At 39.3% G+C, this 13,306-nt stretch overlaps 1 protein-coding gene across 11 annotated transcripts in view; it reads right to left on the reverse strand.

Moving 5' to 3' along the window:
• trip12 (thyroid hormone receptor interactor 12) overlaps positions 1-13,306 on the reverse strand; it is a 218,931-nt gene that overhangs the window by 23,962 nt on the left and 181,663 nt on the right. For all 11 annotated transcript variants that reach the window (XM_043702805.1, XM_043702803.1, XM_043702807.1 and 8 more), the window contains 5 exons: positions 9,192-9,334; positions 7,853-8,009; positions 5,343-5,441; positions 5,103-5,217; positions 3,495-3,649 (listed from right to left, as the gene is read on the reverse strand). In XM_043702805.1, the coding sequence (XP_043558740.1) occupies positions 3,495-3,649; positions 5,103-5,217; positions 5,343-5,441; positions 7,853-8,009; positions 9,192-9,334 (669 nt within the window). The remainder of the gene's footprint in view (positions 1-3,494; positions 3,650-5,102; positions 5,218-5,342; positions 5,442-7,852; positions 8,010-9,191; positions 9,335-13,306) is intronic.

The following is a 13,306-nucleotide window of genomic DNA, read 5'->3' on the forward strand; positions in this document are numbered from 1 at the left end:
CAAACTCAATGTCAACATACTTCCCAATTCTGGATCCGAATTATACATTTCACTAAAATAAGTCACTGCAAGTCTGCGATGCATATTGCAGTGAGATGCACCACAGAATAAGATACAGATTCCAAATCTCAAAGTTGAATGCAGAAGTCTTATGAATGTCTAGTTTAAAATCTATTATGTAGTTCCATTATATACACCTTAATTGGCTACTTTGCAATAAACAGAATTGATTTTGAACAGAATAAAAGCACAGTAATGTAAACTTGCAGTTCAATGATGAGATGATTTTTATACGAAAAGATAGTGATTGCAGCGTCATCTCTGAATATCTATGCATACAAAAAAATTCAATGCTCCATGCAGAACCCCACTTCTGTGACTATTGATCGTTAAGAATTTAAGATTTTTAGGAAAATATACAATTATTATAACTTGCTAACAGATGTGTCCTTATACAGACTTTGAGCTTTTACACAATTGAAATTCAGCTGAGGGCAAGTAGTCCATCATCTAATTATAATTATAGTTAATTTGACCCCTTCGTTCTTTTTTTAAACCTCATTTGGACAATCAATCAATCACTGGAACATGGCAAAACAACGGACTGAAGTATATGACAAGCTAATTTAGAAGTTTCAATTTGGAAACCTTTCTGCAGTAGCTCTAAGTCACTTTCCAGTTACTGTTCTGTTGGAAGAGATTTTATTTTTACTGAACAGAACTTTACCTGATCAATTATTAGAAAAATCCTCTTGGCAGCTAACTATCCCACAAGTGAATTAGCAGTGGAATCTGTTCAACTAACAGCTGCCACTAGATTGCTGCCTAAATAAAAGTCTATGCATGGCTCTCATCAAAAATTTTTCTAATTTACTTTAACACTTTACAGATAAAAATGGAGGTCCTTCCTCAATATCTGCTCTCAAGTGATACAGAAATGTTCTGTTAACTACGGAGAGGCAAGTTCAACTTATTTGCACAATTTACAAAAGAGGTGCTTTGAAAACGGTTGAAGAAACCTTTCAGATGTTGCCCAACTGCCTGGTGCATAACCAGTGAGGGAACTTGTATTTCCTGACAATAGTAAAGCTTCCCCCCGCCCCCCCACCTCCGAATGCTTTTCACAGACCAACTCCTGTAATATTGCTCTTAAGATCAGTACAAAGCTAGTTGGTATTGGGAAAAGTACTGTGGGTCTGCTGTAAAGTCCTCTGAAATGGTTTTGCAAGTCATTGAGTTGTAACTACGGCCACAAGCTCACCACTACCTTATGGGCAATTAGAAACAGGTAAAAATGTTAGTCCACTCAGGAAGCCCACGCCCCACAAGTGAATATAAAGAAAACAATCTGGATCTAGAAATAGGTGATGAATTAGTGCCCTTTGTCTCATGCTTTACCTCAATTATGGTAAAGTGATTGTCAACATTCAAGCAAGTTCAATAATTCCATCTTTCTGGTCTACTACTTAACTTGATGGTGGTGACCTTCCTTGTTGAACTGCTCAATTCATAAGATGGAGCTATACCCACATTACTGTTAGCAAGTGAGTTTGAGGATTTTGACCCAGTGGCACTGAAGGAACAACCTTAAGTCAGGATGGAACTGGAGGGGAAATTGCAGATGCTCCCAGATTCATACTGCCCTTGTCTTTCCAAGTTGTAGATTTTTCAGCTTTGGAAGGTAAGGTTCCTTATACAATAGTGAGTGGTTGGACCATGACTTGTAGATGACACACATTACTGCCACTGTGTGACTGTGTTGGGTGGAATGAATACTTAAGGTGCCAATTGAGGTGTTAATAAAGGTTTTGAGTATAAATGAATGAAGTGCCAACCAGACAAGTAGAGTGTGTGTGCCATCACAGCCCTAAGAGACACATTGCAGACACATGGAGGAGTCAGGTGGGGGAACTGCCTCAGACTCTGCTCTTGCAATCACTTTTTAAAAAATATTTGTTCATGGGATGTGGGTGCCACTGGATAGGGCATTATGAAATGCCCATATCTAATTGTCTCAAAGGCAGTTAAGAGTTAAGTACATTGTGATGAGTTTGAAGTCCTTTGTAGACCAGAAAAGGTAGGGATAGCACATTTCCTTCACTAAAAAAGGGACACTGGTGAACTAGATGACTTTTTTAAAATTTGAACAATTAACAGCCAATTTTTATTTAAGATGCCCACTGACATTTCCACAATAACACTGCCTCCCCAAATTCTCCCCCAGCATTGTTTTGGCAGGTCCAGTTCCGTTTCTGTTCAATGCTGACGCCAAGGATGTTCTGGATTAGTCAGTGGTAATACCACTGCGTACACAAGCATTTTAAATAAAACAGGAGACAGCCATTTGGCAACTTAAGCCTGCTTTGCTATCAATTCAATACGATCATCGCCAAATTGTTTTCCCCATCTTTCCCAATAAACATCAATCCCCTTGATTATTAGAATCTACTCGACCTTAAAAAAAATTCTACAATCCTGCTTTCACTACCTGGAGGGGCAAAGTTCCACAACTATCAAAAAATTCTGTCATTGAAGTGTAATCCCTCATTTTGAATGAGTGCTCCCTAGTTCTGGACTTAGAAAAAGAAATACCCTTTCCAGGTCCAACCTCAGGCAATTCAGGATTTTATAGACTTCAATCAATTCACTCCTCACTCATCTGAACTCCAATGAGAATAAAGATTAGCTTATCCAACGAATCCTCATAAGACAACCCACTCTTTCTAGATACTTACCTTGTAAATCTCCTCTGATCTATCTCCAATGCATTTACATTCTTCAGTAAATAAGGAGACTAAAACTGCACAGTGTTTGAGATGTGGTCTCCAAATTGTGGGTGACTGAAAATCCCTACCTTGATGCTGCCAAAGTTAAAGTTCACCAAGAATTTCTGTTTTCAGATTTCCAGTATCTGCAGTTGGTTGTTTTAAGTTTATCCCTATTTTTGATTACTTCATGCAAACTCCTGTCTCTTTCAAAACAACTTTCCTTCCTAACTTTTGTGTCATATGCTGGTTTAGCTACTATGCTTTCACCAGTCTCAGAGTCACTGATTTAAATGGTTAGCTGTTGGGGCCCCAAGCACAAATCCCTGGACTTCACTCATCACATCCGACAAAGATTAATTATGCAAGCTACATGCTGATAGCTCGTCAATCTTCTATTGATGTTAATATATCATCACTACACCTTAAGCAATTATTTTCTGCAATTTTCTTTGATATGGGACTAAATCAAATGTCATAATTCCAATTCTATATTAAAGCCAAAGTGAATTGTGTAAGGTAATCTTATCTGGCTATAACAATTACACTTGACAGTTACAGAAAACTAGAAATAGCTTTGTAAAACAGTCTCCAGCCTCAATTCCTACATCAATTTACTGTTGCTTACAGTAAAGTACTATTACCAACTTATAAACTTGCACACAATTTGTAATAAGCATTCTCAATTGCTTGCAGATTCATACAGTCATAGTTACCAGTAAAACATACCAATCGAAAGTCCATGATCGCTTTGGCCAAAAACTTGCCCAAAAATCGCAATTTCATTTTCACTTTAGCCACATGTGCCGGCTTTGTATTCCTTCCGAAAGGGACAGGGAAAAGGCCCCGGGGATTATGGATGTATCTGGTCCCTTCTTGGCTACCTGACAGCACAATTAAGGTAGTTAGCTGATGAGCAGTTTTATCCTTGTTCCAAGCAGTTCTGAATAATTGCTTCGACTTTATAATACAACTGGTATTGGCCAAGAAACAGGTTTTAAAAAATAAAAAGTTGAACCAAAAGAATTCAGTAAAAGTGAAAAGACATAAGGATTACAGTCAGAATCGGGCAGGCTCTGCATACAGCCAGTATTGCACCTCACCAGAATTTCAGCTTTTGTCGAAACGATCATCAGCTTTCAGTTCAAAACCTCAAGTTAATCTGACTACAATGTTACAAGTTATCATTAACACTAATTTTATATTAGCTAGCTGCCAAATGTAGGTTTGAGTTATACCTTGACAGTTGTATAAAGTTTACGGTGTAGGTTTGCTCGATGAGTTGTAGGTTTTGATATCCAGACGTTTCATTACCTGGCTAGGTAACATTCTCAGTGGCAACCTCCAAGTGAAGCGAAGCTGTTGTCTCCTGCTTTCTATTTATATCTTTCTCCTGGATGGGGTTCCTGGGGTTTGTGGTGATGTCATTTCCTGTTCATTTTCTGTGGGGTTGATAGATGGCATCGAGATCTATGCGTTTGTTTATGGCGTTGTGGTTGGAGTGCCAGGCCTCGAGGAATTCTCTGGCACTCCAACCACAACGCCATAAACAAACACAGATCTAGATGCCACCTATCAACCCCTCAGAAAACAAAAAGGAAATGACATCACCACAAACCCCAGGAACCCCATCCAGAGAAAGATATAAATAGAAAGCAGGAGACAACAGCTTCGCTTCACTTGGAGGTCGCCACTGATGATGTTACCTAGCCAGGTAATGAAACGTCTGGATATCAAACCTACAGCTCAGCAAGCAAACCTACACCCTAAACCTCAGCCTGAGCTACAAACCTTCACAAACCTTGCGAAAGTTGTATAAAGTGCGACGCTGGAAATAGCAAAGCAGGTCAGGCAGCATTCAAGGAGGAGAGTCGACGTTGAAGGGTCCTACTCAAAATGTCAACTTGCCTGCTCCTTGGATGTTGCCTGACCTGCTGTGCCTTTTCCAGCGTTACACTTTATCAATTCCAACTCTCCAGCATCTGCAGTCCTCATCACCTTCTACTTGTGTGAAGTTATTCATTTCAGCTTGGCTAATACAAGCTGCACTTACTTCATGAAAATTATGTCGTTCAAAAGGAAGGAATGAGAATCTGAAAATGGTTATGGTAACACGAAGCATTGTTGAGTAAAAGGTCAGTGTCGGATGCTGCCTGAATTGCAGTGCTCTTCCAACACCACTGATCCAGAAAATGTGCTTTATAGCAGAACGATCTGTAATTTCAAGCTTCACAATATAATCACAACTACTTTTGTTTAAAGTTGAATTAATTACCTGGCAGCAGGTTTAAAGGATTTGAGTTTATTATTTTCATAATTTTATTTGGCAAATCCTACCTTTAGGATGGGACAGTGTGACTTCATCTCCCCGCCACAGACCCAGATCAGCTCTCTGCAGTTCCTGAGATACAAGTGCATAGAATTCCAATGTTGGACCTAGGCCAGTCCCAACCTAAGGAAGATGTTAGCTGTTTAGTTTTAGAAAGGTTGAAGTGAAGGTTAAGTTATTGTTAACAGGATTAAAATAATTGGGCACAACAATTATAAATTCCAACAAAATGTGAAGATTAGGCTTACTTCATTTTCATACTGAATCTCCAACATTGCCCTTGAACTTCCTAAATCCTGCATTACTGATTCTGCTTGTTTCAACAACTCTTCCCTGTTTACAGTACGCTGTGGGGGAAGGGGAAATAAAAAGAATTAACACCTTGAATAGAATTCTCTAAGACCTGAAAGAATGATGGTTGTTTAAAGCTCCTTTGTCAATTTTCGAAAGAGATGGATTGAACACTGGGGTACATTTTTACAAGGATCTTTTTCAAGGAAGCAGCTGAATATTTTGGGAGACCATTTGACATTAGTGCACATTGGCTTAGAATAGGTTTGACTTTGGCTGCAATGTCCAAAACAGCAGAATCCCCAACAATTCCCTTGCATACATCAAGGGGAATCCAGGCAATTTCACTGTAATTTGTATTAGCCCACAGATTATGAGATTATTTGAATTTCACAGATAACCAATTCATAGAACCTGTACTGCGCTGTTATGTTCTTCTGCCCTCTACGTTGCACTGACCATGTCTGAAGCTCATCTAACCTACACTATTCCATTTTCATCCACACGTCTATCCAATGACCATTTAAATACCCTTCAAGTTGGCAAATCCACCACTTTTGCAGGCAGTGAGTTTCACCCCCCCGACTACTACTCCGATTCAAGAAACTACCTCGGACATCTGTCCTATATCTATCACTCCTCAATTTAAAGCCACATCCTCTCGTGCAAGCCATCACCATACAAGTAAAAAAGCTCCATTCAATTCAAATTCAATTCAACCCTATCTAACCCTCTGATTATCTTGTATGTCTCAACTGAGTCACCTCTCAACTTTCTTCTCTCAAATGAAAACAGCCTCAGTTCGCTCAGCCTTTCCTTATAAGACCTTCCCTTCATATCAGGCAACATCCTAGTAAATTTCCTCTGAACTCTTTCCAACGCTTCCACATCCTTCCTATAATAGTGACCAGACTGTATGCAATAATTCATTCTCACACAACCACCAGGTGAGCATTGCTCTGAGAATTATCTCCAAATTGGCACGAGGTAAAGCGCTTGTTAAATTTCTTCTGAAATGTCATGCATATTTCTACTCTCACAATGATAGAAAACATCTACCCCTTCACTATCCAAGGCTCCACACACACAGCAATTTACCTACACTTTACTCAATCTAGTCAACTGCATTCGCTGCTCACAACGCGGTCTCTGCTATACTGGGGAGCTGAAACAGACTGGATGACCACTTTGCAGAACACCCATGTTATGTCCTCAAAAATTACCATCAGCTACCTGCCATTTCAACAAATCCCTCTTCCCCAGCCAACGTGTGTCTTGGGCCTGCTGCAGTGTTCATGTGGAGATCAGCACAAGCTGGAAAAACAGCACCTCAGATTCTGCTTGGGGACTCTGCAGCCTTCAGGACTCAATATAGAGTTCATTAATTTTTAGGTCTGAACACTGCCTTCTAGCTCCTTCACTCACCCCATACATGTCATGACAGGCCGCATTCAGCACAGTCAACAGATTTTCCCTTACTTACAGTCTGCATTATCAGCTTGTCTTTCCCCTGAGCATACTATCATCCATCTTTTGTCTCCCTGTTATTGGCAAAGCTGGAGCCAGAGAGAGAGATACAATCTAATCACTCCTCTCCTCCACCCATACCTGTTACCACCATCTCCTAGCTATTATCAGTTCTGAAGGATCACTGGATGTGAAATGTTAATTCTGCTTTCTCTCCACGGTTGTTGCCAGACCAGAGTTTCTCCAATAATTTGGAAAAGGATTACTAATCTGTGGAGGGAGGGGATTATGGGGTGACAAAACAATTTGAAGAAGGTAACCGAAGTACTAGGGAAAATCCAATAAAGGGTCTACAAAATAAAATCACAAGAAGGTTTTCCCTAATGTGTGAAGAGACCTGCATTCAAGGCTCATTGAAACAACAAAATTCTAACAGACAAATCCCTGCAGTCACCGATAAGGATTATATTATACTTGCAGAATGTAGCAACTGCAATAGTAAAAGTTTCCGTAAATTTTGTTGAATGTCATGCTGAAAAATATCCATTAAAACTGTCAAAATTTGTTTTAATACGTTCTGTAGCATATACATTGCCTCATCAGCACCCAGGTATGTATTAACAGGTGGGTCATCCTTTAATATCTTGTCACGATTTAGAAAGCTGACTGATGTTAGCTCTTCTCCCTTCCTGAGCAGAATCACCCCAGAAAACCAGAAACTCGCATTTTTGAAAGTACTTTTCTCCCAAACATTTGCTTCTGATAGCTTTTCAACATTAGTAAAATATTATAGTGAAGGTCTTTCAGTCTAGCATGCCAGTCCAGAAACTAATACGGGATTGAAATAGCAGAATTAGTCCTTTAGTTTTTTTTTCCACATTGATTTGAAAACCAACGCAATATTTTTAGAATTACTTATGTATTTCTAAAACAGCAAATAGCACATAGCTCACGTAATAGTGAAAAACTGCCATGTTAAGCTACAATACAGGCAGCTTACCTTTTTCCGATCCAAGCGGGGAGCAACTCTACTATCTTGCGAATCAGACTGATTGATTTCTGGGTTAGTATCTAGTAATCTCTGCATGGCTCGATCTCGATCAAACGCAGTCACATAGAACAACATTTGCCGTGTGTCGAACGGGAAAAAAAACGGGCTTAAAAACAAACAAGATCATTGGTGACCTGCTTTTAAATTCAGAGAAAAATTACAAGTCATTAATTCTTTACTGCTCTTGTTAAGCCAAACTCAAGACAGGTTATCTTCATCTGGAAGATCATTTACTACTTTTAGCTACCTTTTTACCAGAAATAGGAGATGCCATTGCACTGAAAACCGATTTCATGTTAAGATGTACTCTGACCATGCAGTTGAAAAACAAATGCTGCTAGCGTTAACACATCACATGAGCTGCAATTATTCTGGACGGTATAGTTCCCTAAAATGCCTGGTATGAAGTGAAGTCTTGGATATTCTACGACCCACCCGAATATACTGTCTGCTTTCTTGCACAACCTTCAGGAAAGTAACTTGGCAATTCCCCTTAAACTCAGCAAAAAATATTGGATCAACCTTTTAGGGTTCTCCAAGCTTCCTAGTTCTTGGGGAATTCCTGCGATTTCAACTGTTCGGTCAACAAGACTATCTAAACTGGAGTTACTTCGAAAAAGCTAAGTAAATGGGGAAAAAAACCCAATGCATAATGTTGAATTTCATTTTTCTGAAGACAGCAAAGTCTAAGTATGGTTAGGTACGGCAGACTTTTTTTTGCATTACCTTACTCATTGTTTTACAGCCAATAGCCTGCAGATCAATTCTTTTTATTGCAGTACTGAACAGTAAAATCTATACTTAAACTAGACTATATCATTTTGTCCAAGTATATATGCTGCAAGGGAAATTAGAGAATTTGACTCCATCAACATGATTTTAAAAACCATCAACTCAACTTCTCAGCCTTAAGTTCATTCATCTCGTGAACGAATTTTAAGAAAGTCAAAGTCTGGAAAAGTCAAATGCCATGGCTGGAGCAATGTGATCATCCAGATTACACATCCCCCAACCCACCTATCACTACACGAAGGCATCTTTCCACCTAAACGAACTGTATTATGACTTTCTCCTTTTTGCAGTGCTTTCTTCCTGCGCAAGCATTATTTTTTTGTTTAAATGAACTGTGCGTTCCACATATACTAACAAATTCATGGACAAAGGCTACTACACAAGCATCAAACAAAAACCAGAATTTGAAAATCTTTGTATAAAATGTAGATATCAATTCATTAAACTATTAATCTAGTGGCAAAGGAAAATAAAAGTAATGAGGTTTGTTTCGTACCAGGTCCTTCCCAATTCAGTCAACCAAATTGGTATATTTCCTGTCATAATAACCAGGGGATCCTGAAGTTGACGGTTAGCCTTTGCAGTTAGTTTGCTGTTGATCAATTCATTTGTTGGGATAATCTCTTTACACACTGCATTCTGTAACAAGAAATCAAATTTTTAAAAGTATGTGTACATATTGCATATAGATGTACAACTAAACAAAACTACATGCTCCCAAAAATGTTTTTAATACATGATGTGCAAGCTGGTAATGTATGAGATGCTGAGGAAATGGTGGATATAGCATCTGTTCATCCATTTCTCAAACAGACCCTTAAAACTTTCACAACTTAAATAAAATGTTGACTCAATAATTATAAAGTGAGAAGATGGACTAATGGTTTGTATGGAAATTAGTTACAGTGTACACTTACAGAAACTTAGCATGCCAAGTTTGAAACATACCAACATTTAACATCACTATGACACAAGTAGCATTGCAGAACTATCCCATCATACTTTAAGCAGGATGACTTAGGGGCAAGTCTAATCAAGATAAGAAACAGTGACCTTCAGTTTTTCAATATGTAAGGGCAAAAAGAAATCCACGAGCATGTGGCACGGTGGCACAGTGGTTAGCACTGCTGCCTCACAGTGCCAGAGACCCGGGTTCAATTCCCGACTCAGGCGACTGACTGTGTGGAGTTTGCACGTTCTCCCAGTGTCTGCGTGGGTTTCCTCTGGGTGCTCCGGTTTCCTCCCACAGTCCAAAGATGTGCAGGTGAGGTGAATTGGCCATGCTAAATTGCCCGTAGTGTTAGGTAAGGGGTAAATGTAGGGGTATGGGTGGGTTGCGCTTCGGCGGGTCGGTGTGGACTTGTTGGGCCGAAGGACCTGTTTCCACACTGTAATGTAATGTAATCTAATGTAATGTAATGTGGAAAACTCAGTTAACTGTACTCCCCAAACATTCACTATTAACCAGTTGGAAACCCTGAACATCTCAGGTCATTGTGTCTTGCACAATAAAAATCAAAGTGCAAGGAATCACAAATGAAACTGCTCATGATTGAGACGAAAGGACCTTACGTAATGTTGATTCTTTTTGGGGATGTCGGCATCACTGACCAGGCTCATCACTGGCCTAGAGCACACTGGTTTGCCAAGTAGTTTCAAAGGGCAAAACATGTGGTGCTGGAAAAACACAGCCAGTCAGGCAGCATCCCAGGATCAGGAGGGCTTATGCTCAAAATATCGACTCTCCTGCTCCTCTGATGTTGCCTGAGCTGCTGTGCTTTTCCAAAACCACACTTTGATCGATTTCCAGCATCTGCAGTCCTCAACTGCCCTTTGAAATTAGGAGAATGTAAGTGTTATCTAATTAACTGAACTAACCTCAAATGAAAACAGAAATTGCTAGAGAAATTCAACAGGCCTGGCAGTATCTGAGGAGTGAAAGCAGACTTAACATTTCAGGTCTGACCCTTCATCAGAACTGGATTGACCATCTTTCCCTTAGCAATTCATGCATTCATTCTGATAAAAGGCCATATTATCTAACACTGACTCTGCTTTATCTCTACAGGTACTGCTGAGTTTCTGTTTTTGTTGTGGATTTTCAGCGTCTGCAGTATTCAGGGACGTGCAGGCTAGGTGGATTACCCATGGGAAATGCAGGGTTACAGGGATAGGGTAAAGGAGTTTGGTCTGGGTGGGATGGTCTCCAGAGGGTCAGTGTGGACTCAATGGGCAGAATAACGTGATTTTATGTAGCTAATGTTGTCCAATCATGGAGGAACATCTAAAGTTGGAAACGGTTTAGATCCAGCAGTCTTTGGGACATATGGCTCAAACTTGTAGCATCACACAAATTCATACATCACATCCCATACATAGCAACATAGTGTTTTTACTAACAGTATGTTGCCAACAAGCCAAAAAGCCCAAAAGTGCTTACCAAAAAGCCATAAATAAGTAAGCACATGCACATACTAGAAACTGTGTGTATTAATATACAGGGCCTTTTTTTTTTTGCAGATAGAACACGTGCATACAATGTATCTTTTCACAACTGAACAGGTGCCTATTCTCTGGTTCATTGGCAGTACGTCGACCAGAGTCAACCCATTTGATTTAAACAAAGCACAGCAGTTAACTGCCAGTCATCATCTAGCAGGTGCATTCAAAATGGTAACACTGCTCCCAGAATCCACATGCTATCTAACCAGCAGTCTTCTGATCCAGTAAAAAAAAATTCCCCTTTTCGCTAATGTATTTGCAAATGTTCTGAGTGGTGCAAAATTAAAGTTTTGACTTACCAGTTTGCTGTTTTTGGACAAAGTGAGGACAGTTAGGGAATATTGCCATAACCCAATAGTCATCAATACTGTTAAAGCATGGAGGGCAATTCAGCAGAGGGAAGGTAATATTGGCAAAACATCTTTGTTTACACCTTTAGTGGGTATGCTGAGTTTTCAACTAGGTATGATAGATTCAGGATTTAAACGTTGGGCAGCTAGGGGTATATCTTGCATAGGTGATTTATTTGAGGGAGATGTAATGATGTCCTTCGATCAGTTAGTATGGAAGTCCAAGTTACCTAATAGAGAGATCTCTTTCGTTTTTTTCAAGTTAGGGATTTTATTCAAAAAAAGACCACACTTTTGACTGATCCCTACAAATCTGACATAGAAAGAGGGGTACTAAGGGCCATGAGTATACTCTGTTAGTACTCTATATCACCAATTGGGGGGTGCCACCTCAGATGAGTCTGATCGACTCTGCAAGATGTGGGAAAGAGAGCTGGGTGTTGAAGTTTCTTCAGAGGCATGGGAGGATCTTTGGGAGAATGCAAGGAAGATATCAACTTGCAATAGGATCCATGCTTTACAGTTGAAGATTCTCCACAGGGTCCACTTAGCCCCAGACCATTTGTCAAAATTTAAACCAGGGGTATCTTCAGCATGTCCCAAGTGCAAGGTCTGTACGGGTACTCTTACCCATTGTCTTTGGTCTTGTGACAGGCTTCAAACATAGGGGTGGAGAAGGACCCTCTTTCGCTCCTTTTGGGCCTACCCATTGTATTTCCTGCAGACTCGCATAAGGAAAAACTTTTCAATATTCTTACATTCTGTGCAAGGAAGAATATCTTGCTAGGTTGGATATCCGAAAACCCCCCCAGGCCTGTCGGCTTGGCGGAAGATTGTTATGTTCCCCTCTATTTTCTCACAAATATGGTACACCACAAAACTGAGAATTTTTACAAGGCATGGCAACCCTTTTTGAAATACCTGGACACAGATTTATCTGCCACACTAACAAGGGCTTTTATATAGCCGTAATGATTGTGTTTCATGAGTCCAATATCCAGGGAGGAGGAACTGTGAATGTATGAGTGTCTTGTTTGACTGGGCTGAGTTATTACTATTTATTGGTTTGTTGTTAGGGATTTATTTAGTTAGTTAAGTCGCTAGTTTAGGTTTTTTTTAAATTTTATACTTCTCTATATATGTTTATACATTCATATCGGAGGGTGGGTTGGGGAATTTATTTGGGATTTAGTTTTGTACTGTTTTGAATTGCATTGTTTTGTATTTGTTGTAATATTTAAAAAACTTTTTTCTTAATAAAAATATACTTTCACAAAAGTTTTGACAAAATACCCTTTCTCAAATAACACTCAAAATAAATCTCCTTTTAAAAACAAAAAAGCAGCAAATCCTGAGCATTGCACATTCAAGACCTTTATGCAGTACCAAATAAAATGCAGCTTAAACAAAATAATTGTTTTGGCTATACAACATCTCACGAGATGTGAGGGGCAAAATTTGAAATATCAAATTCTTTTGTCATTTAAGTCCTTCAGACACCCAATACAGTGAAAGGCACTATATAAATGTAAGTCTGGACATTAAGTACAACTATCAACAAGGCAGGAAATAGTGAATCAAAGAAAGAATTGAAACATTAAGCACAGGTAACTTCCATTAGGATTGGCATGCCTGATTCTTCACTAACCCGAAAATAAAAACTTTTTCTCACACTCTCAACTCAGAACTCTATTGGCTTAATGATTAAATATTGAAATGAACAATACAAAATTGTTCTGCTTCAAAAACACACTCATTC

This window comes from Chiloscyllium plagiosum, chromosome 13 (assembly GCF_004010195.1).
Source record: "Chiloscyllium plagiosum isolate BGI_BamShark_2017 chromosome 13, ASM401019v2, whole genome shotgun sequence".
NCBI lineage: Eukaryota > Metazoa > Chordata > Chondrichthyes > Orectolobiformes > Hemiscylliidae > Chiloscyllium > Chiloscyllium plagiosum.